Source organism: Gymnodraco acuticeps, unplaced genomic scaffold, assembly GCF_902827175.1.
Source record: "Gymnodraco acuticeps unplaced genomic scaffold, fGymAcu1.1, whole genome shotgun sequence".
NCBI lineage: Eukaryota > Metazoa > Chordata > Actinopteri > Perciformes > Bathydraconidae > Gymnodraco > Gymnodraco acuticeps.
In genome coordinates this window covers 785,656-803,913 of record NW_022991436.1, presented here as the reverse complement: position 1 = coordinate 803,913, position 18,258 = coordinate 785,656, and the positions used below count along the sequence as shown (strand labels likewise).

General features: G+C 40.4%; 1 protein-coding gene across 2 annotated transcripts; it reads right to left on the bottom strand.

The window, feature by feature from the left end:
* Positions 1-5,229: 5,229 nt before the first annotated feature.
* Positions 5,230-16,470, bottom strand: klhl20 (kelch-like family member 20). 2 transcript variants are annotated; one of them, XM_034196243.1, is made up of 14 exons: positions 16,349-16,470; positions 14,625-14,688; positions 14,107-14,364; positions 13,876-13,984; positions 11,869-12,075; positions 11,546-11,704; positions 11,330-11,424; positions 11,108-11,223; positions 10,407-10,590; positions 10,164-10,307; positions 9,495-9,628; positions 9,172-9,380; positions 8,872-8,978; positions 5,230-8,366 (listed from the first exon to the last, which is right to left on the bottom strand). In XM_034196243.1, the coding sequence occupies exons 2-14, from the start codon at positions 14,645-14,647 to the stop codon at positions 8,282-8,284; spliced, it is 1,830 nt and encodes a 609-aa protein (XP_034052134.1). In that variant the 5' UTR covers positions 14,648-14,688; positions 16,349-16,470; the 3' UTR covers positions 5,230-8,281. The 2 variants fall into 2 exon arrangements, with proteins under 2 accessions (XP_034052134.1, XP_034052133.1); XM_034196242.1 differs by lacking the exon at positions 16,349-16,470 and adding an exon at positions 15,362-16,318.
* Between the last annotated feature and the right edge of the window lie 1,788 nt (positions 16,471-18,258).

The window sequence follows — 18,258 nt, the reverse complement described above, 5'->3', positions numbered from 1 at the left end:
GAACAATACGTTAATCGATAATACACATCTTCACCCATATATTTATTTCATATACACTACATTTGAAAAAACTAATGCCATAAAACAGTAAAGTCTACACAACTTAAAAGAGAGAAACAAATAGATAAAACCAACCCCAGAAACTTCCGGTATCTGATTTTTTATTTAACATTGTTTGTTTACCAGGGCCAAGGTCTATGATTGCACACTCCCATATCCTCACTCATAATGGAAAATAAATGGTAGAGAATGTAGAATCAATTCCCAAAAAGACTTGATTAAACTTTGATAAAAAAAAGAAAAGAAAGGACAATGTTAGATGGAAGTAAACTGTAGACATCTAAAGCTTGTGATGAAATAATTTCTTAACAATGTATGTGACTGGCGGTTTTTAAGTAAAACATATCCCCTTATTCCAATTATTTACAACATATACATAACTGAACATTATAAAACAATATTGTTGAAATGGGGCGAAGCCTGCGAGCTAGTTCAGGCAGTCAACTCAAGCACTAATGATGCATTCATACATAACGCCCCTTGCCCCTCTACAACCAACCAAACAGAGTCACCTTAATATGCCACTCTATTTAACCTGCCAGATCTCTCTATGCTTTGCTTGCTGCTGCTAATGCTGCACATACTTCCACGTTGCTACTGTTTGTCTGCCCCACCACCACCCCAGCTTCCACCCCAGCTTCCACCCCAGCTTCCACCTGTAGGCTCGGGGCGTTAGTTATTTAATCATCACTCATCGTGCTATCTGTGGAGTGAAGAGCCCCGAGCCTAGACGCCAAACTATATGCTGCTTCTAATAAACATATCAAAGAAACACGTGAGTTGTCTGACTGAACTGCATTAATGTTGTATTGGCTATTAGTGTTTTCATAGGTGGTCATGGATGGGATTATACCTTTGCTTATTCTAAAAGAGATAAAGCAATCTTATTTATTTTTGAGTCATGTTTGTGTCCATCTGCGTGAAATGTGTGAGTCCAATATTTACTGGGTAGAAATATATCAAGGTCTTTAGCTGCTAAATGCTTCACTATGTTCACCAGCTTGTCTGCCATTTGGTGCTGAGCAAGTTTCGTACAGTAGAGTTCATCAGCCGTAGGCAGCTGTCTTTAGAAGCAATGAGGTTGGTGAAATGAAGCTCAGCGCAAGTTCAAGCAGGAAGGCTGGGTATTCATTCACTCCACAGCTGCATAAAATACGGATATCAGGATCGGGGTCTAATCGCCAAAGACTATTAACATTTCTATCAAATGTCGCAGGTGTCAATAAATGTTCTTCAAGCAAAAAAGGAAGTCTCTTCTGATTGAAACTGAACCAGTACAGTAAAGTAAGCGACCATAGGCCCAAAACAATGTGCTGAAAGACGCTAAGAAAGAAAACGGGTGTGGAAAGAAAAAGGATTTCAGCCATTAGGTTTTCGTCAACATTTTCAGAATGTATCAAACATGTAGCATTTTGTTCCAAGGAAATGCTCAAACAACATTCAGACAATGCATTCACTTGCAAGTGTTTCAAGAGTCTTTGTGAGAAACTCAAGAAGTCTGTACACTGCTAAACTTGCAAATAAATAATACATTTTCTATATCTGGATGTGGCAATGTTCTGAGGATGTTTTGCAGGGAAAGGAAAGAGAATAGAAATGGCTTTTCTTGCAGAGACTGCAATCAGCTGAAATCATCATGACTTGCTGGTCAGAAAACAGCAGGGGAAGAATGCAATTACCTCAAAATAGCAATCAAATCACTCCGATAGATAGAAAAACACCAGGGGATCCAGAAATGTTATAGACTGTATCTCTACAATACTAATGTGAAAACTCATGGTGGTCACTTTATACATGCAGAAAAGATCAAATGAACTGATTGTTACAGTAAACCTTAAGCATTATCTGTTCAAAAACGTCAAGAATTATAATTTGGCTTTTACAATTTGCCGTTTGCTTCTCTAACATCTGTGCCGGCTTTATTTCTGCCTGTTACTTCAGACTAGATACCATTTCAGCGTAGACAGTTCCTCAAGATGACAGCGTTTGCAAAGTGCCTCAAGGTAAAGTGTTGCATATTGTAGAGTGAACATCTGAAGGGATAAGTCATGTTCCTTTCAACCTGTTCCTCATGTCGAGGACCTTTTCTTTTCTTTTTTAGACAAGGACGTTTTTGCACTGCCAACTTCCAGCAGTTATCACCATTATAGACAACAAGACAGTTTTCAGAAACAGCAGCTATAACAATCAACATAATAGCAGAGTTTCATTCTTTCTTCACATCCATATTGACCCAGACCAATTTGCAGCAGACTGTCTGTGAACCTTGAAGAGAACCTACTCTGTAATCAGCATCTCATCAGGATAATCAACCTTCATCACACACTGACCTTCATGGTGTTCCTCAGGAGGAGGAGGAGGAGGAGGAGGAGGAGGAGGAGGAGGAGGAGGAGGAGGAGGAGGAGATACTTTTAATGAAATTTTTGTAACTTTACAATGTCTTATACAAGTATTTATCCATGCTATGCTTGTGTTTTTAAAAAATAACGGCACACAAGGATATAATACTTATACATACTTTGAAGAGAGTCTCATCCAGAGGAAATCATTTCTATATTCTGCCTATTAAAAAAAAGCAGGAGTGCTAATAAATAAATAACACTGAACATACAGTATATAAATATAAAGGATTATGTAAACAGAAGTGCAAGACATAGCCTTACTAATTAATATGTTTATATCAGCATTTTTTGGAGAGCAGACATGGAGCCGATACCAAAAAGGCGTGATAAAACTCACTTTCTCTGGATTTGTTGGTCTGTAAATATAAGATTTTATTTCCAGAATGTTGCTCATGAAAAACGGGTCCAATATCAATTTTGGTGGGAATAAGTCATATATCTGCACTCAGGATTCATTACTTCGCCATTTGGTAAACTAATGGAGTCCATTTAGTAAACTAATCTGGTTACATCTTATTTTAATACCATCTGGATTCGAGAGGTATTTCAATGGAAGATGTAAAAGGGGTCTTTAAATGTGCATGTTAGATTTTATTTAGATGTCACACTTGTGTGCGGTTCTCACCAAGTGGGAGATATCTTGGCTGTTACATACTCCCTATCTTTGACTGCTGGCATCAACCCTGTTTCCCTCCTTGGCTGATCATAATAACGCTATAGCATGAGCCAAGCATAACAGAAATGGAGTTTGGACTTTGCAGCTGAGCTTCTTGAATGAGCATTCCAACAAACATCAGGGAATAGTTCATTTCTAACAGTGCACAGATAGCTTAAAATAACTTTTCAGCAATACAATCTCACCCACAGGGTTAGGGTTAGGGTCGTGCCGGAGATCAGCTTGCCAGCTCCTGTCAATCAAACCCAAACATCGACATATTTCAATCGCAGATCTGTTTATAAAAAAGGAGCCCGATCTTATTTTTTTTTCATACATTTCTCATATCTTACACAAATACATGTAAGTCAACCATATTGCAAGTTAAATTCACTTGGCAGTTTGCATTTAAAAAGCTTTCACTTTGGCAATGGCTAGTAATGCTACAACTTACCCTTGTTATGTCAATGTGAATATGGATAACCATAACCCTTGGCCTTTCAAGATCACATCATCTGTACCTTGTATTCTCTGAGGAGCAGCTGGTCATGTTGGGCAGTGTGTTTCTGGCTCGGTGTTAAGGTTACGCGATGAAAGATGAGATGCACATATATAAAGTCAACATACAGGAGCAAAGGCCAGCTCCAGCCGAGTCACACAGAAATATAAGAATTGAACATTTTTGTTGCCCAGAGCCAATGTTGGTTTAGTGTATATGTTAGAGCAAGGGTGTATCTTCTGGGACAGACACAAGAGATTGTTCAGTAAAGAAATGCCTGCAGCCATTGGCACAGTGTTCATTCATGAGACGTAAAAGGAGAACGAGATGAGAAAGAGATACAAAGTGGTACTGAAACAGAAGGAGATGTATGTACTGTTCTCACGATTGTGTGTTTGGAGGTGTGCTGGGTGTTTGTCCACCCTTAGGTGCCTTGAGGGAAACAGCAGAACAAAAATAGAGCCTATCGACATTTCACAGTTCACTGCTTCCACTCCTACCAAGCACGACACCAGCATGCAACAGTAAAACTAAAGTTTTTTTTATAATATTGAATAGCCCAAGCTTTTTTGTCAACCTCTTTTTTAAACAGTGTGGTTTAGTTAGTGACCACACAGGTGATAATGATGACAGGAATGCTTTTGAAGAGATTTTGTGTGATCCTGCAAGTGTCCTGTCCTTTTTATCCTTAATTATTGCACACGTGGTTATAGAAAGCTGCAGGAATGAGTCTAAACAAATTCTAAATCCATTGGCAAAACGTTATTGTCGAGGGAATCATTTTCGAGGTCAACCTACAAATACACGTCATCCCCTGAAACACTGTTATGCCAAGATCCCAATAGTCAAACAAGTTGCCCCACTGTTCCAAGGCCAATTCTCCCAAAACACACTCTCCCTTCAGCAAACATACTGTAAGCCCAACACAAATGCTGTGTAATCAAAGTGCCAACTGTTGGTGTGTGTTTGTGGTTTAAATGGATACTGAGTTCCTTAGAAATGAATACAATTCTGGATTAATGCAGGAGATAATAAAAGATCATTTGTTCCTGCTGTTGTTTCTACAACTTGAGGTTAATGGCTGACAGAATAGTGTTCGAGTAATTCTCGAACGCTTAAAGATGTTTAAAGACGCTGTAAATGAAAGCAACAACTAAGATTACACCCCTCAATGAGCTCTTCGTTTCCACCTGAGATTTAAGTTCGCCATGGTGATGCTTACTGCTAAGCGACTCCTGGCTCAGAGTAAGAGACTTTTGGCTTTAATCAACAATGTGGAGCAGCTCCAGGATTCCTCTCTGAAGTCATCACTACAGGCAGTCTCTGCTAAGCAGCTTACCGACTTAAAACAGAGCCTCGCGATATCACAGACATCGGAATTCAACTTTATGGTGAATGACTCTTAAAACCCACAGGATAAACAGCGCTTAGCCTGCATGAGTATTCTGCAGTTTATAGGTTAACTATAAATGATCCTTTTTTGCTGTAATTCTTCACATTTGCTGCTCATGAGCTTTTTGAGCTTATAAACTATAGTGTTGGAACATGTGTACCACTTGTGTTTTCTCACTCAAACGAAAAAATAGTGTCAGTTAGAATGAGTCAGACACAGGTTTGTTTTGGGGGTTTATTCCCAGAAAAGAAGTTTAATCGTTGTCGTAGTGAACATAGTGAGGCCGAAGCTGCTGTAGTGACGAGTGCAGCGTTGAGACGGCTGTTTGACACATGAGAACAAACAACAATGTTGGACAAATTGCAGAGGCTTGAAAAGAAAACACATTTTCACACAGGCTGGCTGACTTCTGTTCATCACAATCAAAATGCATCATTAGTAGCTTACATGGTTTACTGGAAACCCCACTCAGTTTGGGAAACCAAATACAGTCCAAATCAAAGCGATAAAGATGTGGGTAAAAGGGGGGAATAAGGTTTTTGTGTCCGAATAAAACACTTCCTTAATATCAAAGGTTCAAATGTTTTTCTGCCGCTTAACAATGAACATCAACAAATCTCAACATGTAGTTTAAAAAGGATGAATATGTAAACTAAATAAATAATTGAAACCTCATTGGATAAGCTGAAATGCACATCACTGCAAAGCTGATGACATTTGGAAAAAAAACATCCAACAGGTTGTTCTGGAACCAAAGCAATATGTTTTAAACTGAGTGGGGGTTCCTTGTAATTCTGTGGCAGTGAAAATAGCAAAGTATTCTTGGAAGAGTTTTCAAGAAGCAGGCATACACATTTGGCTGATCTGCATCCTTTTTTTGTTTGATAACGGAAAGAACATTTCATTTTGAGAAGCACACACCACAATCAATATGGAGGGTGTGTTATGGAGCCTTTTTCATAAAGTCAAACTCTAAGAAAAATGCAAATTCAAAATAACCCAAAAAAACCCAAACTATTCACAAAATGTCCTCATCAGCCAAACTTTGATCCTGCGACTTCAAATCTCCCTAAAAAACTAAAGGCAGCAAAATGTTGGGTTGCCATAATATTAACACCAATATTAGGGTTAGGAAAAGAGGTTATTATAATGCATAACACCAGCGTTGTAACGTTGCATTTGTTCCGCATGTATGTGACACAGAGCAAGTCTAACCATGTTGTGTTGAATCTGTGAAATACATCCTCCATGTGAGGGCCTGAAATGTCTTCCCATAAGAATTGTTGACCCCCCCCCCCTCCCACATCTGAACACCCATATAAAATATATTTAAGGGGGAACAAAAATACAATCTAAAATACATTTCCAATCACAGTGCAAACAAATTTGAGATTCATTCAAACCAATTTCCCCATATATTCAAACTATCTCCACTTTAGTTCACATTGAGCTAAGATCACTTAGGGACCACTTCAAGCTATTTCTCTGACGCATAAACATTACAATGTCTAATAAAATCACAATAGTTTTGCTAGTTGTTACACACTCCTGTGATCTTGGTGAAGTTGATGTTAAACCAAGCTGTTTTTAGTCAGTCTTTTATTATATTAACCACCACTTTTGTGCAGACATTAAACAGGGAGACAACATAATAAGTGTGGGTTATGTTGGGACTGTGGAAACGTTTTAGAAACTGGTGTTACACAGTGAACATGAGAGCATTTCTACCTGGGGCAGGATGGGAAATAATCTCAAACAGAATCTAGTTGTAGTGTTTTAAATATTAACCTTGCAAGATCCCCAATCTTTGCAAAAGTCTGTGTCTAAAGGCTCTTTCTTGTTTTCTATGTCATTGCTGCACTACAACTCTCCTCCAGCAGGAGGTGCCATTACACTGTGCTGCATATACTGACATACAACATGTTGGAAGTGAGAATAAAGAACAAAAAGGACCTGTGCGTTTCTAAACCCTATGACTGTCAAGAAAACACAACTTTGAATCACTGACTTTTCAATGCATATACAGTTAAAAATCATGTTCATGTGCGGCAAACTGGGAATACTACTGCATTAGTCATGAAATATTTCAGCGGTCAGACTTTGATCCTAAATGTTAAACCTGTAACAGAATTAGGGATATTATGAGATTGACTCAAAAAAAGAGAAAAGACCCAGGCTTTATACAGTATACTCCTGAAACGGCAAAACATCTGTTGGCTAGAGAATTATTTTCTATATATTATAATAATAAATGAGTCCTGCATTTTTCTATTAATATTTCTGAACTGACTTGGGCCTCGTTGCTGTCTAGATCAAACAAGTTTAGATTTTTTTTAAAAACAAACTTCTTTCGGTAACTTGTGGAGCAAACAGCCGCAGGTGAGCAGAAGCAGTGACCCCCCTTCAACAACTTTACAAGGAAATGTTGCGGTGACTTCCTCATACAAAAAAAACAAGGGACACTATCCATCATTCTGGTGAAATAAGTTATGTTTTTCCTCGCAGGGTATCGAGCCATAACACCTAGCCTTCATAAAATAGACTGCCTGACAGCTTTCCACTGTTTGATGCTACAAATGAGGCCCAGAGACATGACAGCCACAGCTGAGATGTATGCATGGTAAAAAAAAAAAAAAAAGTGTAGATTTAAAAATGTAACAGAGTCAATTTAACACTAATGTTGAGTTTCTTGAAAAATATGAATCATACACCATTAACAGAAGCTTTTCTAGTCTGCTGTTTTCTTTGAAACTCATTAAGGGTGGTGGTCAGTAACCAACGTTTTGGGGGCTGGCATATGACAACAAGGGAAGGTGATAGGTGCTTTCACAGTTGGACAGACTGAGAAAATCCTTCTTCCAGGGACCTGGTGCTTAAACCTTTTTCAAACCTAAGATGTGTAAGGTCATCTTCCGCAGCAGCAATCATTGTAAAGTTCGATATGTCCCACACGGAGAGGCTAAGATGGTGAACACTGGGGAAACTGGAAGCTATATGTTCCTCGGTGGAGTTCAGCTCTCAGTGCACTTCATGGTGGTCAATCAATGAAGACAAGCAGGGCATTCTGAAGTGAATGACCTCAGAGTGGGGGATGAGTTCAAAGTTTGTCCCTCTTTCCTTCTCTTCCCCAACCCACCACTTTTTTCTCATCCTCGCATGAATTGCAGCGTCTCTTTTGGAGGCACAGGAGTCGGTGAAAAGAGACATCCTTTGCAGCGTGATGAGAAGTGTGTGACTGTGTATGTGTGGGGGGGAGGGGCTAAGGTTTGGGGTTACCATATGTGGGATTCACAGTGAGTCATTTTTATGACGCCCACCCCCCCACCTAGCCGGCGGTAGTTCATTCCTCCGTACAACCTGGGAAGAGAAGCAAATGATGAGGAAGGAGGAGTTCAAGTGCTATTTCGTGCAGTAGGAAGAATGTGTTCTGGTTCCTTTTGGGTCTTTCTACTTTTTAGGTATTTTCATGCCATTTCTAACTTTACAGGAAGTGTGACATTACAAGATCTCAGTCAATTATGACATGTCTTTATGAAACAGCACATTCAATAATGTAAGTGATATTCTATGATAATGTTTTTACAGATAAATATCCAATATCTGTACAAAGCATATGTGACGCGTATGAAAACAGCCTGACACCAAACAGAGGATTGTGAACATTGTTTCTGGAAACACATGTTGCTGTGGAACACTAACATTAACCCTAACCCAAATTCACAAGTACTTAAAAGATGAACTAAGCTAAAGGCAACTTCATTTTAGTTGAACAGCCTTGCAACAACATAAAGTGCAAAAAGCTAATAACTTGTATGTAGTAACTGTATTCAGTAACGTTATTATTTCACATGGTGCCTCTTACCTCCATGTGTTTGCGTCAGGGTCATACACTTCTATAGTTTTGAGATACGTCGTCCCATCGAAGCCTCCCACTGCCATCAGCTGACCGTTCACCACAGCCAAGCCCACCTACACACACAATAACACAAACACTTCAGCTCTGTATCCAGATTGGTGGATTTGAGTTCCTTTCATATCAAATATGGTAACTTAACTGAAAAAAAATATTTTTGAGATAATATTATGTATCTATAGATTTTTCCATAAGCCTGTAAAGAAGTACATTATTTTTAAATTGCACTTAATCCCAGCACACACTCACCCCGCTCCGTCTGGACGTCATGGCCACGACAGGAGACCACTGGTTTGTGCGGGGGTTGTATCGCTCCGCACTGCTCAGCTCTGTGGTGTCGTCTCTCCCTCCCACGGAGTAAATCATGTCCTGGTACACCGCGCAGCCCAGGTGTTTCCTCCTGGTTCCCATCGGAGACACCGTGTGCCAGCGGTTCTCCTGAGGGTTGTAGCGCTCCACTGAGGAGGAGAGAAGCACCCAAAGATAAGAAGGGATTATTAACTGTAGAACTTTAGCAAAAAACTGCATCGCCTAGCTTTAAGAGTGTACTTGTCCCTTTACTCAGTACCTACCTGTATTTAATGGTGACGTCCCATCAGACCCTCCTACAGCGTACAGGAAGCCCCCGAGCACCGCCACGGCTACACCCAGCCTCCTGGTGCTCATGGAGGCCACACGAGTCCATTTGTTCTCCTTAGGATCATACCTAAAGCACAAGAAGGACACCGTTTATCTCTAGGATTAAGACTAAACACCAGCTTTTCAGTAATGTTAAGAACTTTTCTTGGGCCCATGTGATTGGAAGTAAGTCAATGTGGACGCGGACAAAAGTGGGCAGGGCTGTGGCCATCAAGTTAAAGCTATATAACATAGGATGCTAAAAGGGCCATCATATCAAAAGGCTGGTGCAAGAAAGCATTAAGAAATAAATGGAGGACTAAAAAAAAAAACACGCAAGAAAGAGAAATCGGTTTCACTGAAACAGAATTAATACAATAATCACAAACACAGCAAAACAAGCAACAGATAAAAAAGTTATTGTATGCACAGAGGAACTTATGTTGGGTTAGATAGCAATAGTTAATTTGGCTAATTATCTTAGCATCATTACAGATGAGGTGCTATCGGACGCTTTTTCTTCTTTCAGTCTTTGACAAATATTGGACAATATTACACTTCTATACACTAAGTGGAGATGGTTACATGGACGGTTTGTCATACATTGAGAATATGACAGATACCTTTCTACTATGTTGAGACAGGAAACCCCATCCTGTCCCCCTACAGCATACAGATAACCTCCGAGGACAGCCACCCCTACGCTGGTACGACATGTACTAGTAGGGGCCACGTCACTGCTCCACTGATTGGTCTTAGGATCGTATCTGGACAGGAAAGATGAATTAAAGACGATTAATAATGATGTTAAATATATTTTTTTCTAGATCTTAATTTCCAACAGATCCTGAGTGATCGTGCCACACCTCTCCACAGAGTTGAGGTACGACGAGCCATCGTGACCTCCCACCGCATACAGCAAGTCGTCCAGAACACTGACACCCACTCCACACCGCCGTTTACTCATCGACGCCACCATCCGCCACTCGTTGGTCTGGGGATCATAACGCTCAACGCTGGAGATGGCATCACCACTGCACCAACCTCCAACTACAAGACAAGGAGACAAAAAAGAGGGTTTACAGTTTTGAATTAGCACATGATGTATGCAAGCTATTTCCTTCACCAAGGTAAGCTACAATCATCCTCCAAACAGGCAGTGGTGTCTACATAATTCTCTATATTCGATTGCAACGGAATCTTGATTTAAGTTATCGTCTAAAACAGATTATTTTTAATTATTAAATTATTTCCTTATTGCCGCTGGGTGTGTCCTGGAAGATTTGAATGTCCTGGAAAAATAACAGATATTTTGGTCAAATATTACCTGGCAACCCAACCAGTCTTCTTCACCACGCTCTATAAAACCCTTGTTGGGATGATATATTTCATAAAAAAGGATATGTGAACATTCTTTAACCAATTGTAACATAATAGAAATTATGATTACATGGTCTTATTTTCACCAGACATTATGAGTGGAGAGATTAAAATATATAGTTCATTTTTAACAACAAACAAAAAACATCAATACCATACAACAAAACCTTTGTTGGAAAATACTGACCTGCAAATAGGACTTCTCCACAGCGAATAGGTTTCCTCGGCCGTGTTCTGGGACCCTGCATGAGTGGCCTCTCCTGTGGTAGCAGCAGGTAATTCTTAGCCTCGTCAACCAGGTCTCTGTGAATACAAAATCAAGGTAAATGTTTTTCATCTCAGTATTTTTCAACCACAAGAAGCATTTTTCTCACCAATGACATTGAAATGGCTGATAAACAGCACTCACCTGCACTCTTCGTCACTTTTTATGAGAGGGTCTGACCCGACAGTTCCCACCAGGAACTTGGGGCTGAGCAGCGGCAGACGGACATGCTGCAAGACCTACACAACACAGGAAATAAGTCATGCTGGGCATAAATGACTTTAATGTACACCAACAACTATACAGACAATAACCAGTAACTGTTATATACTGATAACTGATATTTCTACACCCACAAACCTGGGGTAGCTGTGGTCTGCGCTCCTGGATGCTGTACTTCACCCAGGCCATGACAGCGTTGAAAACCTGCTCCTCGCTACGCACATTGAGCTCATCGCTGGAAATGATGTCAATCAACTGGTTGGCAGGCAGCAGCATGAACTCCTCACTTTCCATTACCTACGACACGAGAGAAGAACAGTCTGTCAGCAGCTGTTTTACAAAGAGAGAACAGAAAAGTCAAATGCTCCTTGATCAGTGGAGCTTTGAATCATCAAACTATATCGTATGGGTTTAAAACAACAAGTGACTGTGGAAACACTCATTCTTATCCATGTTCTTACCTCCTGAAAATTGTGCTGGGTGAACTTGTCTGCGATGCGCAGCAGCTCTCGGCAGGAGTGTGTGTCTGCGAAGGCCCTGATGCCCAGACAGTTGGAGGGATCCAGCTGCCTCTTGAGGAACTCGCAGCAGGCCTCCTGGATCTCAGCCAGCTGCAGAAGGCAGGCGGCGGGGAGCAGCGTCTGCACGTTTCCCTCCTCTACCGTCACCTAGGAGCAGGGAGGTAGAGACATCAGACACTCTTGATGAAGCTGTGAGGCCCGTGAGTGAAACTAGTTATTTCCATCCTCACTGCGGATGTGTTGAGCTATTTCTTATGCTTTGAGAGTGACATTACCTAGTAACATGTACATTATTCTTTGGGTTAATGATGACAGACTTTACTGTACTGTGAGGGAAATACAGCATCTTGGAAATGCTGTATTTATATCCTTATTGATACTTATCAATTACCTTGTTGTGGACTTAGCTGTATTGTGTGCAAGTGTGGAAATATTACGGTGGCCCTGAAGTGCAAGACACCACAGCATTTCAGAAAACACAACAGCATTTCTCCCTAAGGAAAGGGTATTCCTTAGGGAGAACACTTCTTGTTTGTGATTGGACAGAGCCAGCCAGAGAAGCACTGCTGTGATTGGTTGTTTTTGCTGCCAGTCAAGAAATGAGCTTCGTGATTGGCCCAACACATCAACCGTTAGCTGTTAGCACACACTCAGAGCTCACAGCTCCTCATATCTGTTCAGAAACTGGACAAAAGTTCAACATGTAAAAAACACAGACTGTCTATGTCATGGTGAATACAGTCGCTGCTTTACTTATGTCTGTATGACGTTGTTGTGAGTGTGGACGGAGCGGCTACAGGTTAGTTTAGCCTGATCGATCCGATTCCGATAGGATTTACATGGAGATACGGCCCGCCCCCTCTCCAGCATCTTGTTTGAATGACAGGAGTAAACACAGAATTAATGCTTTATTAATTCATGGTTTTTAAGGGGCTTATCTCCATGTAAATACTATGGTAGACCACCCAATATTCGCATCGCTCTAATCGCTCGAGTTTCACCGCGGCTGTCAGCTGTGTTTGCTCCTGTCATTCAAACAAGACGCGCTGGAGAGGGGGGCGGGGCGTATCTCCATGTAAATCCTATGGGAGATACCAACTACAACAAAATGAACATATTTGACCGTGATTTAATTGTAATACACGTTTCAAAGTGATGCCGAAGTAACTACATACTGATAACGGTTAGTAAAAACCATGAATTAACGCTTTGACAAGTCTGCAGACAAGACGGCAGGCGAAAAGCTTTTAAAATGCGTGTTTTCTGAATGGAATCGGATCGACCAGGCTAAACTAACCTGTTGCTGCTCCGTCCACACTCACAACAACGTCATACAGACATAAATAAAGCAGCGACTGTATTCGCCATGACATAGACAGTCTGTGGTTTGTACATGTTTAACTTGTGTCCAGTTTCTGAACAGATATGAGGAGCTGTGAGCTCTGAGTGTGTGCTAATTACGGCTGATGTGTTTGGAGATATTGCGCTGTCGGGTGCTGACCAATCACGAAGCGTCATTTCTTGACTTGCAGCAAAAACAACCAATCACAGCAGTGCTTCTCTGGCTGGCTCTGTCCAATCACAAACAAGAAATGTTCTCCCTGAACTTTGGAATACCCTTTCCGTATACGTTGAAATGCTGTAGTATTTTGTGAAATGCTATGGTGTCTTGCACTTCAGGGCCACCGTAAAATATAGTTATTACATCCACTGTAATTTAATGTCTTGTTCAGACTTAAAGAATTGTTGGAGCAGGTAGCTGTCGTTTTTGACATATTTAGCGGCCATTATCACTATTTGTCATATTATTGAGATTTTTGGCCATGATGGTAGCAGTGGTAGATTTGCGAGAAACTGCGGGAAACATTGTATTTTGTGTTACTACAAACGATACACCGCCAATGCCTGATGCCAAATATAAACACTGTTTACTGCCACTGCCGTTACCTGTGATGTGTAGGCAAAGTCAATGAGCAGCTCCATGGCTCTCTCATCGATGTCGCGGATCACCACTTCAGTCTGCCTGCTCTCTGCCAGCTCTCCAGTGAACATCGCCCTGAACAGATATCACCGTTACAGCCAGCACTCAAAAGTATTCCACCTGCACTTTTATGTGACCTCAGTGGATTGATTTCCTTCCCCATATCTGAGTGGAATTCAGTGTTTGTCTCTTGGTACCTGAAGTACGGGCTGCAGGCAGACAGGATGACACGGTGAGCGTAGATCTTCTTGGCACCCACCACCAGCACCACGTCACAGAGCTCACGGTGTTTTCTCAGCAAGTTGATCACCTCCAGGGTCTGTCGCGGGTGTTTGTCCGAGACGTAGGGCATGCGTGCAGGCTGGGGGACCCCTTCAGGGAGCTTGTTGGGGTCCCCCAGAGTACAGCGGCTGGTGATGTCCATTCCAGTGGCGTCTTGACGTGCGCTAGTGGCCCTAAAAAGAAATCGGATGGGCAATAATAAAGTAAGTAAATGTACCATATGTTTTCACTTGACATTTTTCAACAACTCATCTTGTTCAGCCTGGAAGCCATCTACATTTAAGTTGAACAGAAACTCAACATAATAATTAAGTGTGACATTTATTCTTATCTTTGATTAAAAAACATTCTTGTTTAAGGTCTAGTGATAGACTCTGGATAAAAAGCCACATGTTTTTCAATCTGAAAAAAAAAGCCTTAATACCACACCTACCTGCGCATTAGCTTTGCGTCCATGCACTGAAGAAAAACGTTGGGTCCCACAGCTTGGGGTTGACCTAAAACACAGCAAAACTAATCAAACGTTGTCTGTAGTCAGTCTGTCCTCATTTGAAATGTAAGAGATGGAGTAAAGGAATTAAAAGTGAATGTAGCACTGTTTTTTCATTTTCTTTGTGCCACACACCTTTCCAAATTGGATCTGTAGCTATATCTCTGAGAAAAGACAGGAATCAGATTGATCTGTTTTCTTACACTGAGTCACAGGTTATTTAGACACACCTGTACAATCCATCAAGTTCAAAAGACGCCGCAGTTCAATGAACCCTGCTTCTGTAAGACTAACAATGGTTTAGTTGACACCGTGTTAAACGGGTGTTTCAATAATGGTGTGGTCATGTGGACAATATAACTATGAGGTGACTTTTTATGCATTTGTTATCCAAACATACAGGTAAATGGGGATTAGAAAACTGCTTAAAATGTATTACAGTCCTCTAAGAGACCAACACTCACTACAGCCTTAAAAAGGAACATGGAGTTGAATCTACACTTTTCTGGCAAAGTCTACAAAATAAATGTTTTCTACAATGTTCAGAAAGGTGGGCTACTGTTCATTGAAAAGTAATTATATTGAGCAAATGCATCTATTTCACTATTGTGCGCTAGTTACACTTGTGAAATGTTTTAATGTTGTGATACCTGCTATTGTAAAGTACAGTATGTCCTTACTTGTCTGTTGCATCCCGTGGGGTTTGGAGAATGAATGGAATACAAAGACTAGCTAGATTGCAAATTGGTTAATTCAAGTCCTCATTCCCTGTTTTGTTCATTCATCTGTATGTGTTCGTAAACTACAACAGTTGGTTTGGTAGTCAGCTTTCACAGAAGGCAGCAGCTAGATGAAGGACGGTTTTCAAATGGCATCGCACTAACTGTATTAACCTTATGAGGATTACTTGGGGAAACCAAGAACGCAGAACTATTGGTGTTTTACGGGATCAGCAAGACAGCGGCTCAGACTTGACTATAAACATTAGCTTCAAGTCCAATTAACCCCAATGCCAGTCCTATCAGTTCATTTGAAGTTAGTACAGTTAATCAGATCACTCCCTGTGAGTGATTTATTTGGAGCTACATTCTTCGCTTGATTAACAAGTAGTTAAGATAAGCTAACTGTTTGTTGTTAGCAGTTTCAGCAGATATACAGAACCGGATGCGAAGGCAGAACACTTAGCTAGCTACCAAACGTTAACCACCATTTACAATGTTATGCTACGAATGTGGCTTCATTGAGGTTAATCAAAAGTTGTTACAGAAACACATTATACATATACTAAAAGAAGAAGTGCCTGCACCTGTGTTAAATTGCGTTTGCGCATAATATTAAAAGCTACTTCCCGAGGATGTCGGTTGATGCTATGTGCTATTGCTAACTTAGCAGTATGGAATCCACAGGCGACCCCTAACTCAAAACACACGAAACGGTAAATGGTTGCAAACAAACAAAACGAAATATAGCAACACATGAAGACATTTCCAAGTTGGCTGACATGTTTAGGGTGTCTGTGGCCGCTTGAGTCTGCCTAGACATCATTCAGAATGCACGGTTGAACTAAACTGTAATGCTAACATTAAATAAGTTAACGCTTCCAAAACGGTATGTGTTTGCGGTGACAGTTATTAAAAAAATTCAAGCTAATTAAGACGGGGGTTTACCTTATATTTCCATCCTAACGACAGGAAGAAGTTGACCGGGTTGCTAATGTTTACAATTGTATACCGTCGGCTAAACACTGGTGTTTTTCTTCCTCTGTATTATGCGCATGCCAAATTCCAAGCGCCACTTCCGGACATTGTGTTTTTCAAAATAAAATAATGAGATTACGTCTTTGCAATGGGTTTACATGCAAACTAGGAAATATTATAGCATTTACACATATCTGCAACTAAGGGAAGATTTAGTTCAATGTCAGGGGAATTTGTACAGTTTAATGTTACAACAACCACATAGCCTACGTGTCAAAATGCCCTTGCTCTCTGAAATGTCAGTCATATTAAATCTGTTGCTCTTGCTATCCACCAGAGAGCGCTGCAAGATGATTTTGGAGAGATGCAAAGGTGAAAATCTTTACATGTTACTACTTTCACCCTCATCATTTAAGATGAGGGTGAAAGTAGTATTTTAAGGCAACTGAATAGATATAATTGTTGTGTCGACTATGGAAACCGTTGCTAGTCCTGCTAGTCTCTCTCTGTGTGTGTGTGTGTGTGTGTGTGTGTGTGTGTGTGTGTGTGTGTGTGTGTGTGTGTGTGTGTGTGTGTGTGTGTGTGTGTGTGTGTGTGTGTGTGTGTGTGTGTGTGTGTGTGTGTGTGTGTGTGTGTGTGTGTGTGTGTTATCTAAAATATGAATCTACGCTTATCAACAGATGGAGGATGAATATGGATTCTAATTTGTGTCTTACTAATTGAGTCTACTTTACTTCTTTGCTTTTTTTGTTTTGTAAGAAAAAGAAACAAACTTGAAATACATCTGATGTTGTTTATTAACAGCAATGATTCAATACATACCATATATTAAAACAAATAGAAATTATACTTAAGAACTCAATTCTGGCTTTACATTTTTGGAAGAACTCAAGACTGTCTTTACACTTTTGGAAGAAGGCTCATATATAGGCCTATCAAAGATGGAGTTATTTAATGGAGTCTCTAAACATAGAACATAGCCTTTGTGGTCACTATATTGTTTGCAGGCGTATTTAACCTCTGAGTTAATGATTGGTTGTTAAGAATAGAGATCCTTTATCTTGGAAGTGCACAAGATTCATCTGAGAAGTGCAGTAGGATCAGCACCATGGTGAATGGATAGCACTAGTCACAGAGGAAGAAATAAGGTCATGATTGTGTTTCACTGGCTCTGAATGGATAACATGAACCTTGTAATGTGTGTGAAGAGTGACAGCCAGGGAGTATATATACTGACAGAATCAACCCTAAAAAACATTCAGGCCCAAAATAACTTTGGCTCCATGTCAGGGGTGATTCAACACAGCCTAGCATTCTATTCAGATTCTCCTTACCTAGAGAACGTTTGAATCTGTTAATATATTTTAACAGTGCTTAACATGATAAACTGGTTTTGGACTTTCCTGGCCGAGGACCGCTGTTCGAGCTATGGCGCCAATGGTGTTGTGTGCACCGGAGCTATCATGATACGTTTTGGTATCTGTCATTTCAAAGGTGTGTTGTCTTAACATTTACACTCTTTGAGATTCATCTATACATGCATTCTCAAATTAGGAGTTTGTTATACACTTAACTCGGTGGCTAGCCGGCCTGTCTGAAAAGTAAGTGTAATTGGCATATTCTGTTTGTTTATGTTGTTTCCTAGCTTGTAACTGGCACTGACTGAGACAGCGTTCTGGTTGTAAACCATGCAATACAATCTTGTGGGACATGTTGGTAGATGGTGGAAGTTTCTCATAATTAAAGACAACATTTATCTATACCAAGTCAATATATTGAATAGTTAAAAAAAAATTGTTTTGTTTTCAGCTTGTTTTTACCTGCCAAGGAAGAACTCATCAATGTGAGAAACCCCAGGACAGATCCCTCCTACCTATGAT

Coding starts and splice junctions, on each gene's coding strand:
- klhl20 (XM_034196242.1), bottom strand. Junction 10,591..11,107: donor TGGAGAAGTCCTATTTGCAG/GTCAGTATTTTC, acceptor CTTGTCTTGTAG/TTGGAGGTTGGTGCAGTGGT. Junction 8,979..9,171: donor TGACGTCCAGACGGAGCGGG/GTGAGTGTGTGC, acceptor TTGTGTGTGTAG/GTGGGCTTGGCTGTGGTGAA.